This window comes from Mus pahari, chromosome 20 (assembly GCF_900095145.1).
Source record: "Mus pahari chromosome 20, PAHARI_EIJ_v1.1, whole genome shotgun sequence".
NCBI lineage: Eukaryota > Metazoa > Chordata > Mammalia > Rodentia > Muridae > Mus > Mus pahari.
Window position 1 is genome coordinate 10,975,831 of NC_034609.1, and position 13,296 is coordinate 10,989,126.

The following is a 13,296-nucleotide window of genomic DNA, read 5'->3' on the forward strand; positions in this document are numbered from 1 at the left end:
CTAAGATCAAAAATTCAGGTGACTGCAGATGCTGGCGAGGATGTGGAGAAAGAGAAACACTCCTCCATTGCTGGTGGGATTGCAAGCTTGTACAACCACTTTGGAAATCAGTCTGGCGGTTCCTCAGAAAATTGGACATAGTACTACCGGAGGACCCAGCAATACCTCTCCTGGGCACATAACCAGATGTTCTAAGTGGTAGTAAGGACACATTCTCTGTAGTGTTTCTGCCTGCACGCGGACCGGCGCCTGTCTGCGTGGGCAACAAACACCTTGGGGTGGGTTCGTACTGCAGAGCTAATCTTCCTGAAATGAGAGATGATTTTCAAGAAAGATTATTATTATTTATTGATTACACGCGGGAGAACCCAACCCTCTCCCACGTGTCCCATTGTCTCTGCTGAGTGTGTCTCAGTCCCAGAGCTGCATGGCTTAATGTTCCATGTCCCAATGGCGGAATGGTGCGTTCCGGTCTTCTGCGGAGCTGTGTCCAGAAGGCGGGTCCAATCGAGTAGGCGTGACATTGGTGGTTGGTCCAGGCGACGAGTTGGCGTTGACAGTGGGCGGTCTGAGGACGCTGTGTTCCGGCTTGATCTGCTGCACTCTGGCTGATCTGGGGAGCAACCCCCAGCGTGCCTGTAAGAGGCACAACACTGCTTAGAGGGAGGACCCAACAATTCTCCACTATGTTCATAGCTGCCCAGTTTATAATAGCCAGAAGCTGGAAAGAACCCAGATGTCCCTCAACAGAGGAATGGATACAGAAACTGTGGTACATTTGCACAATGGAATACTACTCAGCTATTAAAAACAATGAATTTATGAAATTCTTGGGCAAATGGATGGATCTGGAGGATGTCATCCTGAGTGAGGTAACCCCTTTACCTTTTTAATCCACCATTTTCCTACATGCCGTGTCTATCTCCTCTCTATCCAGAGGCAGGCCTTTTTCCTCTAGAACAAATGCCCCTCCTCCCTTTCCTTTGTTGCCTTCCCCTTCTCCCTTGTCCTCTGTCATCTGTCTTTGGCTCTGATTGCCTGCCCTTTCTTGAGCCAATACTTTTCCTTTCAGTTGTCAAGGGTCTTTTTCAGTTCCCTCCCACCTTATTCTCTGAGGCAGAACCTGTGTCACACCTGAAGCAGAGCTTGCCTTTCAGCTCGTTTCATTGGCTAGCTTGCTTCGGTGATCTGTCTCCACTGTCTGAGCTAGACTGACAGACAAATACTGTACCCTTTGGCATACATGGGTTCTAGGGATCTGACCTCTGGGTCTGTTGCTTGCCCAGCAAGCACTTTAACAGTCTCACTGTCTCACAGCTCATAAGTCTGTTTCTTATTAGTCATTCTTTGATTTAAAAATAACACTTATCCTTACAATATGTCTCAGATCACTGTTGATAATGACTTTTTGAAATAATTTTGCTACCTACATGTACAGATAATAAAGTTCTGTTGTTGCAAGGTATCAGTGGCTCAATTTTAAAGGAGATGAAAATCCTATGACTTTTATGATGACAAATTTTGATCTGTAATTGAAATAAGAAAGTTACAAATAAACCATTTATTTCTCTACAAGACAAAAATAGATGTATCAGTAGGTTCTTTTTTTTTAAACTGAAGTACAGTAGATACACTCTGGTGCTCATATCCTCCTCACCTGCCTTTGCATATAGCTCTCTAAAAGAGGTTTATCATAAGCCACCTTGGTGTCTAATATTGACTGTTAACTTGACAAGAGCTAGAATTAATATAGGAGACCAGCCTCTGGGTATGTGTGCTAGGGAGTGTCATGGTTATGTTCATTCAGTAGAAAGACTCAATCCAAATGTGAGCATCACCACTGAGAGTGAATAAAAAGGAGAGAGTGGGGCAAGCATGGTGGAGCATACCTTTAATCCCAGCACTGAGGAGTCAGAGGCAGGCGGAGTACTGTGAGTGTGAGGCTGGCCTGGTCTACAGAGTGAGTTCCAGGACAGCTAGAACTATATAATGAGACCCTGTCTTAATAAACATGTAAATAGAATAAAAATGACGGATCAATTGATGTCTCTCTGCTTACTGACAGCGAATGTAATGTCATGAGCTGTTTCACACTCCAGCTCCCATGCCTTCATTACCATTATGGACTGTCTATCCCTCCAAATGTAAGCCAAAAATAAATCCTTCCTCTCTTAATTTGTTTCTTGTCAAGTTCCTGTCATAGCAACGAGAAAAGGAAGTAAAGGCAGGCCCAAGTTTAGGTTTCCCTAAGTAATATATATATAACCAGTTATGATAGATCTCTTCTTATATGAACCATATAATATTTATTGTGCGCTTTTAGTGAGTAAACAATGTAGGTCTCTGGCATTTTTAACACATCTGAAAATAGCATAAATACAAATGGCACACCCTTCATCTGTAAATCTGGAGTGCAACAAAATACCAAGAGTTTTCGAGTGCTGACATGCCCAAGTGAGACACTATATGCCTAACTTCATACACTAAGTCTCAATCAAAATATAGATGCTCTTTCAGGACAAGGGGTAGTTAAGAGCTTTGACTGCTCTTCCAGGGGCTTTGTGTTTGATTTCTAGAACTCATGTTCGCTCACAACTACCTAGAACTCCAGTTCCAGTGGATCTGGTGTCCTTTTCTGGCCTCTTAAGGCACTGCGAATATATATGGCACACAGACATACATTCAGGCAAACTTTCCATACATATAAAATTATAAAAATAATTTTTAATGTATGGATATTTAAAGGTTTAAAATATTGTATAAATTGCCCATAAGCTATGTGTGTGAGGGCCTTATATATGAGAGTATAAAATATAGGTGAATCTTTTGTGTTGATATGGATTCTAGTCCCAAGACATCTATTATGTATATATGCAAATATTATAAAACCAGAAAAAAAAATTAAACCCCAAACCACTTCTGTTCTCAAACATTTTGGATGTAACAGTCAACGTGTGTGTGTGTGTGTGTGTGTGTGTGTGTGTGTGTGTGTGTGTGTGTAAAGAGCTGTGACACAGAGGATTTATTGTATTTCTTGTACTTCTTTGTACTACCTCATAATGTGTGTTTATTTGGCACAGTGCTAAACATGGTTTCTATGTGTTTGGGGAATTTGTGTAAGATTAAAAACTAATTATATCTTGTAATTCAGCCCTTTAGATAAGTCCAAATTCTTTTTATAGAGATTTAGAAATGACTACCAGAAGGGTAAAAATCAAATTTGTTTAGACATGATATATTTAAGTCACATTATTCTTCTAAAGATCATCAGATCTCTTTTAAACGTATTGCTTTTTCAGATTTAAAGCATAGCTACATATAAATGTGCATGGATAAGCAGAGTTCCCAAAATGAATGCTGTTCTTTTTCCTCACCCTCCCCTTTCCCAGCTAAAACGTTTGCATCAGGAGATAGATTGCACACACCACTATCGTCACACCATTGGTATAGAATGTAAAAAAAAAAAAAAAAAAAAAATAAGGAAAAATACTCAAGTTTTTTCTTTCATGCAAAGACAACGGCTGTCAACTTTTTTCTTGCCTGCTGGACTTTCATTGGAGATTTTGTTTTAAAGTTGTTTTTTTTTTAAGATTTTTTTTTATTTTATGTATATGAGTACAACATTGCTCTCTTCAGACACATCAGAAGAGCGTATTGGATGCCATTACAGATGGTTGTGAGCCCCCATGCGGTTGCTGGGATTTGAACTCAGGACCTCTGGAAGAGCAGTCAGTACTCTTAACCCACTGAGCCATCTCTCCAGCCCCTAAAGGTTTATTTTTTAAAGTGTGTCTATGTGGCATATATTTGAGTACAGTGCCCACAGAGGCCAGAAGACAGTGTCAGATCTGTAGCTACAGTTAAAGGTGACTGTGAGCTGCATAATGTCGGTGTTGGAGACCAAACTCAGGTTCTCTGAAAGAGCAAGCAACAAGCTTCCTTAACCACTGAACCATCTCTCCAGCCCCTCATTGGGAATGATGATGGTGGTGGTCATACCAGTTGTAAAGCAACAGAATTGCAATATTTCCCTCTCTACTTTTGTAATGCATAAACTTTTTATATTACAAATTACTTTTTAAGTTTCTCACTTACTTTTATGTGTATGGGTATTTTGCCCATCTTTCCAGCCTCCATATTACATTTTTTTGTGCACATCATTATAGTGGTGTGCGTTATAGATGATAAGAGCCCTTTAAATAAACAGTTAAAAACTTGTCCTCCTGATCCTTGGCCAGCCATTTGCATTATGTTAGATTTGAAACAGCCTAAGTTTTTGGCAACGTATTAAGGCTGATCACCATGAGATCTAGTCACACGATACTGGAATAGTCTTTGTAATTGTTTTGATATGTAACTTTTTGGGGAAATGAAAAATACTAATCTTATCATTTAAATTTTTGATGTATAGAAATAGTTTCGGTTTTGTATATATTTCACCGTAGCTGAATAGTCCTAATTAATATGTGAATTGCAAGCATTGATTTTTAAAAAATCAAAGTATGAATCCATGTGTTTTTCTGAATAATTTGTTTTACCACATACATATTCAAATGCATTAGAATACTTTTTAAGCATTCGTCAAATTTTAGCTGATACATAAAAACAAAATAGGTAGCTGTTAGTGGGATACTGTGTAATGTTTCCACAGAATTCCTGTGGTTTTACTACCTTATTTATCGTGGTGATAGGGTTGGATGCAGGGTCTTCCATATGCTGGGCAAGCCCTCTGCTGTGGAGGCTTATTTCCAACCAGAGTTCATGTTTTCAAGTGGCCATATTTCCCTTGGCTCTCGGCAGCCGTGCTCTGGGGCTGAGTTTGTCACGGGAGTGCTGGTCCGTACGCACGCTTGCTTGCTCACACACCCAGGGGTAGCATTTGGCTGCTTTCACTTACTTCCCACCTCAGTGGCTTCTGTGGCAGATGCTGCAGTATATTTGATTTACTGAGAAATGACTACCATTGTGTGTTAGGTTTGAGACAGAATATTTTTATTTTGCATATGTGTGCATTCTCACTACCCATGTCCTTGTTCCCCAGGCTTCATTAAAGTTCATTCTGTATCTTCAGTAAGTGAATTACTTGTGCTGCCACAAGTCAGTCCTGAATAAAAAATATATGTAAACCAAGTGAGCATATATAGACACTCGTGTGGTACATTTCCAAGGTAGTTTTAAAAACTTAGAAGTTTTTTCCTCTAATAACTACAAGTAATATTTAATCTTTCTACCAAAAACCCATTTATCTAATCAGTTCATATTAAAGCAATGTTTTTCTCTGCCCATGAAAGCAGTACACTTTCCAGCAGTGTTCGAGGAACTAGACAGTTGGCAAGCCACACCCTGTTTAGACTCAAGAGTGTCAGTAAAGGTGCTAGATTTGGGTGTCACATATGTGAGGATTCTCCACTTTGATGTGAAGTCACATAGGCATTTGCAGTGGTGTATTAGCTTTATAATGTCATTCAAAGACTCATCACCTTAACAATGGTGACTGGATCCAGTGTGTGTGTTCTGATGGTTATCTTCCTGGCTTGATTTCTAGACCAGTGCCCTGAATTTTGGAGATGTCACTTCCGGCTGAGGAATAGTAACAATACTGTACATGCCTGGTGCTATTAAAGAGACATTTGTAGAAGTTATTTTCATAAAACACAATTCAAGTGAGACCCGATTTCAGTTGTCCTGATTTCTACTAAAAGTGGTTCCTGATCAGCGTCTGCTGTGTCGAACCCTGCTAGGTGGCTTATAGAGCTTCTTTCCCAGTCTTCATGAGATTGGCATTGGCACTGTTGTCCCATTTTATAGATGAGGAAACTGAGTCTTGGGTCAAATAATTTGTGCCAAGTTCCTCCTTACCAGTGGTGGTTTGGAGGCCCTGAGGGAGAAGAGTGCCAACAGCTGTGCATCAGCCTGTGCTCTGCAATATAACTCAGCTTCTGTCATCTGCCTGCTGCCCAGAGGGGCTACAGCCATGATGGACTAGGGAGTGCATGAGGAGCAGATGGGTTGTAGAGCCAGTTGGTGGTGTAGGCACTGCGGTATTGGAAATGACTGTGTGAGAGGAGTTCGGGAGAGGTTTCTGAGACCTGCTGGAAATTCAGCATGGTGGTGGCTCACACCTGTAACTCAGGATGATAAGGCAGAAGAATGATCACAGACTTGAGGCTACCCAGGTACATAGTAAATTCCAGGCCAGCCTGGGATATGCTGTGAGGCCCTGTCCCAAAAGCAAAGATAAGACAAGACTAACCTTTCCCTTCAGAGAATTTTTAGTAAATACATAGGCAAGGAAAGGATGGGAAGTGTGTTTATTAATTTGCTTTTTACACTATAATGAAGAAAGGAAGTTTTTTTAGCCCACAATTTTTAAAATTGAAAGTCCCAACAGCATTGGATAGGCTCTTTCAAGGACTGTCTTTGACTGCATCACATCGTAGGAGCTGATACTAGAGCAGGTGACTACACCGATACCAGGAAGCCTGACACAAGGAGGTGAAGTCCACTCGTGTTCTTTTATAATAGCCCTCTTCTAAGAATTAGCTCAGCATTTGTTAGGAATATTTTAATTCCTTTATTAGAAATAGCCCGCCCTCCAAGTAGACCCTAGTTCTTAAAAAGTTTGACTAAGTCCTGATATGGCCACCTGGGGACCTAAACTTTACCACGTGGGACTTTGAAGGACACTCATGCCAATCTATACCATAACGGGGAACATAATGTAAAGAAAGCTGGGTATGGTGACACATGCCTTTAATACCGGCACTTGGGAGTCAGAGGCAGGCAGATCTCTGAGTTTGAAAACAGGCTGATCTACAGAGTGAGTTCTAAGGCAGCCAGGACTACACAGAGAAACCCTGCCTCAGAAACAAACAGGAAAGAAAGGAAAACCCTACAGGTTTTGTAGGATCTTGATTATGAATGAAGCAAGAGAGGATTGGCTGCTGTCAGGAAAGCTGCCGACTGGTAGACTGAGATTAATCTTAATTGTGGACAGAGAGGGCTTTTCTGTGGGCTTGGGGGAGCGCGAGAAGTCCCAAGGCTTGTTGGCTTACACTGCTCTAAAAAGGGTCCTGGAATAGCCTTTTCTTTTCTGACTTTAGGTATAGAATTATAAGTACCTGTTTTTGAAATCATATCAAAAACAGAAAAGCAAGAAGTGGTCCTTACCTCCCTACTTCTCAGAGGAGGGGGGATGGGTAGGGGATACTGGTAGGAGAAGGGGGAGGCTGTGACTGAGAAGAAAAGTGAATAAATAAATCAGTGGGGGGGGAGCGAAATGGCCCTTGGAGAATTTGAAATGTGAACAACTTTCTTTTCTACCACACTTAACAATCAGAGTAGTGGCGAGTCTGTGTTCACTAGGGAAAGAATTTGAAAAAGTTCAGTGATTTCTCATGTTGTCCTTTCCATGTTCCATTCTCAAAATTTTTATTATTAATTTTTAAATTTTTTTCACATAATTTATTTTGTGTTTTTACCTCAGTTCCTCCCAAATTTTCACCTCTGTACCTAACCAACTTTATAACCAAAAGAACAAAAACAAAACAAAAAATAAGAAACAAAAACCCCAGCAGACAACAAAAATGAAAATCAGCATAAACAAGCAAAAACCTGGTAAGACTAAGACAAAAAAAAAAAAAAAAAGCCCAAACAAAGCAGAATGAGGCAAAAGGCCACCAAAAGTACTATTGAGTTTGTCCTCTGTTGGCCAACGGTTCCTGGGATGGAGCCTGAGAGAAAACGTGTTCCCTAGGCCATCAGGTATCAACTGCAGATAGCTTCTTGGTTAGGGGTGGGAACCCAGAGGGGTGTCTACTCTCCTCTCAGCTGGCTGGAACCTGTGCAAGCCCTGCATGCTGTCACAGTCTCTGTGAGTTGATATGTGCATCGGTCCTGCTGTGTGGGATCATTCATCACCACTGGTTTTTACAAAGGTCCATAGCCGTGGTGATGCTGATGACTCCTCTTCCTCTTCCTCTTCCTCCTCCTCCTCCTCCTCCTCCTCCTCCTCCTCCTCCTCATCATCATCAATTTAAAACAAGGTCTTGTTTATCCCATGCCAGCCTTACTTGCTATACAACCAAGGATAATCTTGAACTTCTGATCATCCTGCTTAGCTTAGGTGGTGCTGGGGATAAATCCCAGGGCCTTGTACTTTGCTAGTCAAGTGCCCTACATCCCCAGCCCCTCTTTCTGAAGCCTTGAATGTGCTAGTTTCTTATTGTAAACAGACTCTATTGTACCTAGCTCCAGCACTGTTCATCTTCCCTAGATAAAAGTCATTTCTGTGACAGTTTTTCAGGCGTTCTTGCTTTTTTAAAGGTCACTCTGTTCTGCCCTACTTTGTGCAGTCATGTGGCACAGTTGAGGCTTGCTGTGTAAATCAGCTCTGGTTGGGTGGGTCATGATGTAACTGCTGCTGCTCCACTTTCTGCTGATCGTTCTCTTGCAGGCAGACAGCCCTTGAAACCCTCTCAGAAGCAACATCTGCTATCTGCCTGGTGGAGGCAAGGCTATAATAAAATCAGTAGAGAGCTTTAGCAAGCTTGCCAGCTCTGTAAGGGAGAGGCACCTCTTTCAGTTGTGTAAACATGCTTACATCTGCTGTAATTACATAACAACTCTGATTCAAATGTGACAACACAGCCTCTAACATTTGCACTCAGATAGAGGACTGAACTGAGTTATACCATAGTGCATGTGGGGCAGGAATACACCAGGGGAATGGAGTATAAATACTGTTTACCTCAGATCTACTTACTATAGTTAATATCACATTATTGCTTTTAAAAACAAGAGCTTTGTATCTTTCTCCTATTTGACTTATAGTTCTTCCAGTGTCATGGACAACTTGCAGTTAGAATCAAGTAGGAAATTAGAATGAACTTAACACCTTTTCGGTATGTGGTAATGATTTTACATACATAGAGTTTCTTTCCTGTATGCTGATGAGAGCTAAGAACTTGTAGTTCCAAAGCCTGGCTTCTCAGTGTTGTTCCCTCTTGATCCTCATTGCTGTGACTTTGCTCTCTGCAGGCGGACCTATGTGGGCAGCATGCCTGGTCGTATCATCAATGGCTTGAAGACTGTTGGGGTTAACAATCCAGTGTTCCTATTGGATGAGGTTGACAAGCTGGGGAAAAGCCTGCAGGGGGATCCTGCAGCTGCGCTGCTTGAGGTAAGGTCTAGAAAATTCCCTATGAAGTCGCAGTTAGGTATGGGTGAGCATAGGCCATATCTAAGCCATGTATAGATTGGTATGTAGTTAGTTACAGGAAAAACAATGGAGCGTAGACTGAAGTCTGGAGCTAGTTATATCTACATAAAAAAAATCACAAACTTCCTCCTCTTTGTGATGTCTTTCTTTTTAATTTTTATTAAGTAAAATAAAATTTTAGGCATATTTTTTATTCACAGAGTACTGGTAAGTTTATTGCAGGAAGAAAGTATGAGGTCCTCTTCTCCCAGGGCCCATCCTTCTCCTGTGCTTTCGCCTCCAAAAGCCTTTGTTAATTTGCTCCCTTTTCTAGATGCTCGACTTAGCCAGGCACAGCGGTACATGCCTGTAATTCTTGCTCTTCAGAAGATTGTATTCAGTGCCAGACTGGGCTACAGCAAGATCCCAAAGAGGGAGAGTGAAGCAAAAGAGGGAGCTCAAGGCTGCAGAGCAAAACTGCTTCATCTGTACAGACAATGCTAAAGGAACCTGAGATTTTTGCCTTTACTTTTTTGATTCCACATCTTCCTTTATAAATTATCTCTTTTTTAGTTACCTCACTATTGGTCATTAACAGTTACAGATTATATGGTCCTTTTTCAGAGCTGAGCCAGGCAGAGGTCCTGTTCTTCCTCTTCTTTTGTTATACCTGCTTTTGAAAATCTTTCACCTCTCTTCTGCTCACATCCACCATTTGTATTCTGCTCTCAGGACCAGCAGGCACTCAGGTGTTGTAGGTTTTACCATTGTGAGTCTTCCAGTTGGAAGCAGTTGTTTTCTACCTGTGGCACGTGGAGCCTTCTTGTGTTGTCCTTCACCTCCCACCATGTTGAATTTCCTGCCTCCCCAGTCTGTGTTTTGGTTTACCTCACTCTGTGTTGTTAATTCAACAGGAGCTTCTTCAGAAAGCTTATCTGGGTGGCATTTTATAAATGCAAAATTTAAAGCATCTTCATGTTTCCTCAGGAAATCTGATTGGGCATGGAGTTCTAGTTGGAAATAATTTCTCTGTAGGGTTTTCCTTTGCCCCAGTGACTTCCTGGTTTCTAGTGTTGCCATTGGTAAGTCTGAAGTCACTATGTTTCTGCCTTGCTTTACTCTCTGAAAACTTGTGTGATGACCTGAAAGACTTTACAAATGGCAGGGAAAACAATCAGGGTTAAATAGAAATGAAGTTGGGATCAGCTCAATTTAAATTACTGGTGCTGGGTGAAGACTTTGAGAGTCTGGCCTCAGCTCATATATTTTTGCCATATTTAAACATAGCACAGTTTGGGTGAAATTTTTTCAGGTAACAGTTAACTCACCCTGGTGAGTACAAAGCTTAAGACATGTTTACATTGATTCTCTTTATACAGTGCATATGGCTTCATCTATAAGAAGAGTTCTTGCTGACCTAGAAGCAGTGCTCAAGATAAGGGTCTAGAACAGTGGTTCTCAACCTTCCTAATGCTGACCCTTTAATATAGTTCCTCATGTTGTGATACTCCCAACCATAACATTTTTTTCTTTTTTTTTAAAAGATTTATTTATTTATTTGTAAGTATTTATATGTAAGTACACTGTAGCTGTCTTCAGACATTCCAGATGAGGGAGTCAGATCTCATTAAGGATGGTTGTGAACCACCATGTGGTTGCTGGGATTTGAACTCCGGACCTTTGGAAGAGCAGTTTGGTGCTCTTACCCAATGAGCCATCTCACCAGCCCCATAACATTAGTTTCATTGCTACTTCATAACTGTAATTTTGCTACTGTTAATGAATCCTAATGTAAATATCTGTGTTTTCCAATAGTCTTAAGCAACCCCTGGGAAAGGGGTCATTCAGCCTTCAAAGGGGTTGAGACCCACAGGTTGAGAACTACTGGTTTAGGGAGAATGACTAAGCAAAACATAATCCCTGTGTGAGTCCAAATTTGGCCTGACCCTGAGATAACATAGAAATCACACGGGCTGTTGTAAAGTACAAATGGCATCTCTTACAAGGATGAGTTTTAGCCTAGAGGTAATGCTCAAGGTTTTAGAGGAAAGGGGTCTGGGATAAGTAAAACATTTCTGGGAGACCGGTAGAACCTGACCCATCAGACAGCAAAGAGTTACCAACCAGGCTGTAAAACTCCATCCATTCCCAGCACTCCAGGTGAAGGTCAGGTTAAGCACATCTTTCCTTTGAAGGATACCTGAGAGTTAACTTCCTGACTTCTCCAGTGCTTATCTGTATGTACAAGCATGTTCTTGCCCTCTACAAAAACTTAGAATCATCTCTTGATCTCAGTCGTTCAGCTTTATATAATATAATATATACTTTATATTATATATATAAAATAATTTGCCTGTTATGGGTCTCAGACATTTTTGCTGATTCTTTAAAGAGTCTTCAAATTTTTCTTTTTTTCTTTTTCTTTTTTCATTTTGAAAGATTTTCTTTAATTCTTTTGTTGGAAATTTTTTTGCTTTGTTTTGTTAGAACCCAATATTTTATTTCTATTTTATTTGTATGAATTTTTGTGGCACACATGTATGTATACCATGTTTGTGTCTGATATCCACAAGAGGGCATTGGAGGCCTGTGGCTGGAGTTAGAGATGGTGTGAGCCACTAAGTGGATGCTGAGAAGGGAGTCCAGGTCCTCTGCAAAGGCAGCAAATGTCCTTAAGCACTGAGCAATCTCCAAATGTGGTAGATCTATAGCTGCCATGCCTTCTCGTTCCTGTGATTCATCCCTTTTGGTTTTTTGTTCTACTTTCTGCGAGAACAACTTCAGCTTTACCTTCTAAAAAGGGAACCTTTTCATGTGTTTGTCATACCAAAAATATCTCTACATATTCCTTTTTAGCATTCTGCTTTTGATACGTAGAGGTAATTCTGTGAAGAAGGTATTGATAGATTTAAAAACATTAAGTTTGCTTCTCTCTAAACAAATTTGTTGTCTGTATCTTGCATTAGAGTCTTTCACTAGACTTCTTGCCCACTTTCTGCTGTGTAGCAAAGAAGAAAAGTGCTGATTTCTACACTGTGAACACAGAACTGGAGTGTGCTGACTGCATTCACACTAGGGCTTTCTGCTAGGCTGTGAGGTTGAGGATCCTCTGTGTTGGGTTCTTACCCCTTAAGATTTTGTTGTTGTTGTTTCTGTGTATGTGGGTATGCACACATGTGAGGGGCCCTTGGGTGGCTAGAAGAGGGAATTGCTTCCCATGGAGCTGGAGTTACAGGCAATTATGGACTGTTAGACACAGATGCTGAGAGTCAAACAGTAGTCCATTGCCTGAGCAGCACTGAAGTTCATAACCACTGAGCCATCTCTCCAGCCTCCAGTGCAGTCTTTCTTCCCAGGCTGTCTTCCTTAGAAAAGGCAACTGGGATCTCTTGAGCATGAAGGCCAGCACTAGGAAAAAGCAGAAAGTCTAGAGTGTCACTGCATTCATCATCTATGTGTGTACATTTTCCTGAGCCCTGGAAGAGCAGAACACACTCTTCTTGTCTGGGCCTAGTGTCTAGTCTCGTCTCTCTCTTCTTAAATTTTGAGGCAGGGTTTTTCTGTGTAGACTGGGCTGGCTGCAAGCTTACAGAGATCCTCTTGCCTTGGCCTCTTGAGTGCTAGGATTAAAGTTATCAGCCACTACCTCCCAGCTCTGTCTTTCTCTATACTTTTCCTTATTATCTAAATTGTTCACAGCTGCCACAGAGATGTCTACAACTATGGAACAGCCCTTAGTTGTTGTTGTAGCAGTTCTTTTACATTTCAATTTAACACTAGCACTACTGGAATTTAGTGGTTACTAAATTTCCATTAAAATCTTTTTTTTAAGTATATTATTATTATTATTATTATTATTATTATTATTATTTACATTTCAAATGCTATCCCAAAAGATCCCTATACCCCACCACCACCCCTGCTCCCCTACCCACCCACTCCCACTTCTTGGCCCTGGCCTTCCCCTGTGCTGTGTCATATAAAGTTTGCAAGACCAAGGGGCCTCTCTTCCCAATAATGGCCAATTAGGCCATCTTCTGCTTCATATGCAGCTAGAAACACGAGCTCAGGGGGTAGTGGTTACTTCATATTGTTGT

General features: G+C 41.1%; 1 protein-coding gene across 1 annotated transcript in view; it reads left to right on the top strand.

Moving 5' to 3' along the window:
- Positions 1-13,296, top strand: part of Lonp2 (lon peptidase 2, peroxisomal) — a 91,115-nt gene that overhangs the window by 23,357 nt on the left and 54,462 nt on the right. The window contains exon 8 of the mRNA XM_021220133.2: positions 9,040-9,181. Coding sequence (XP_021075792.1) covers positions 9,040-9,181 — 142 coding nt within the window. The remainder of the gene's footprint in view (positions 1-9,039; positions 9,182-13,296) is intronic.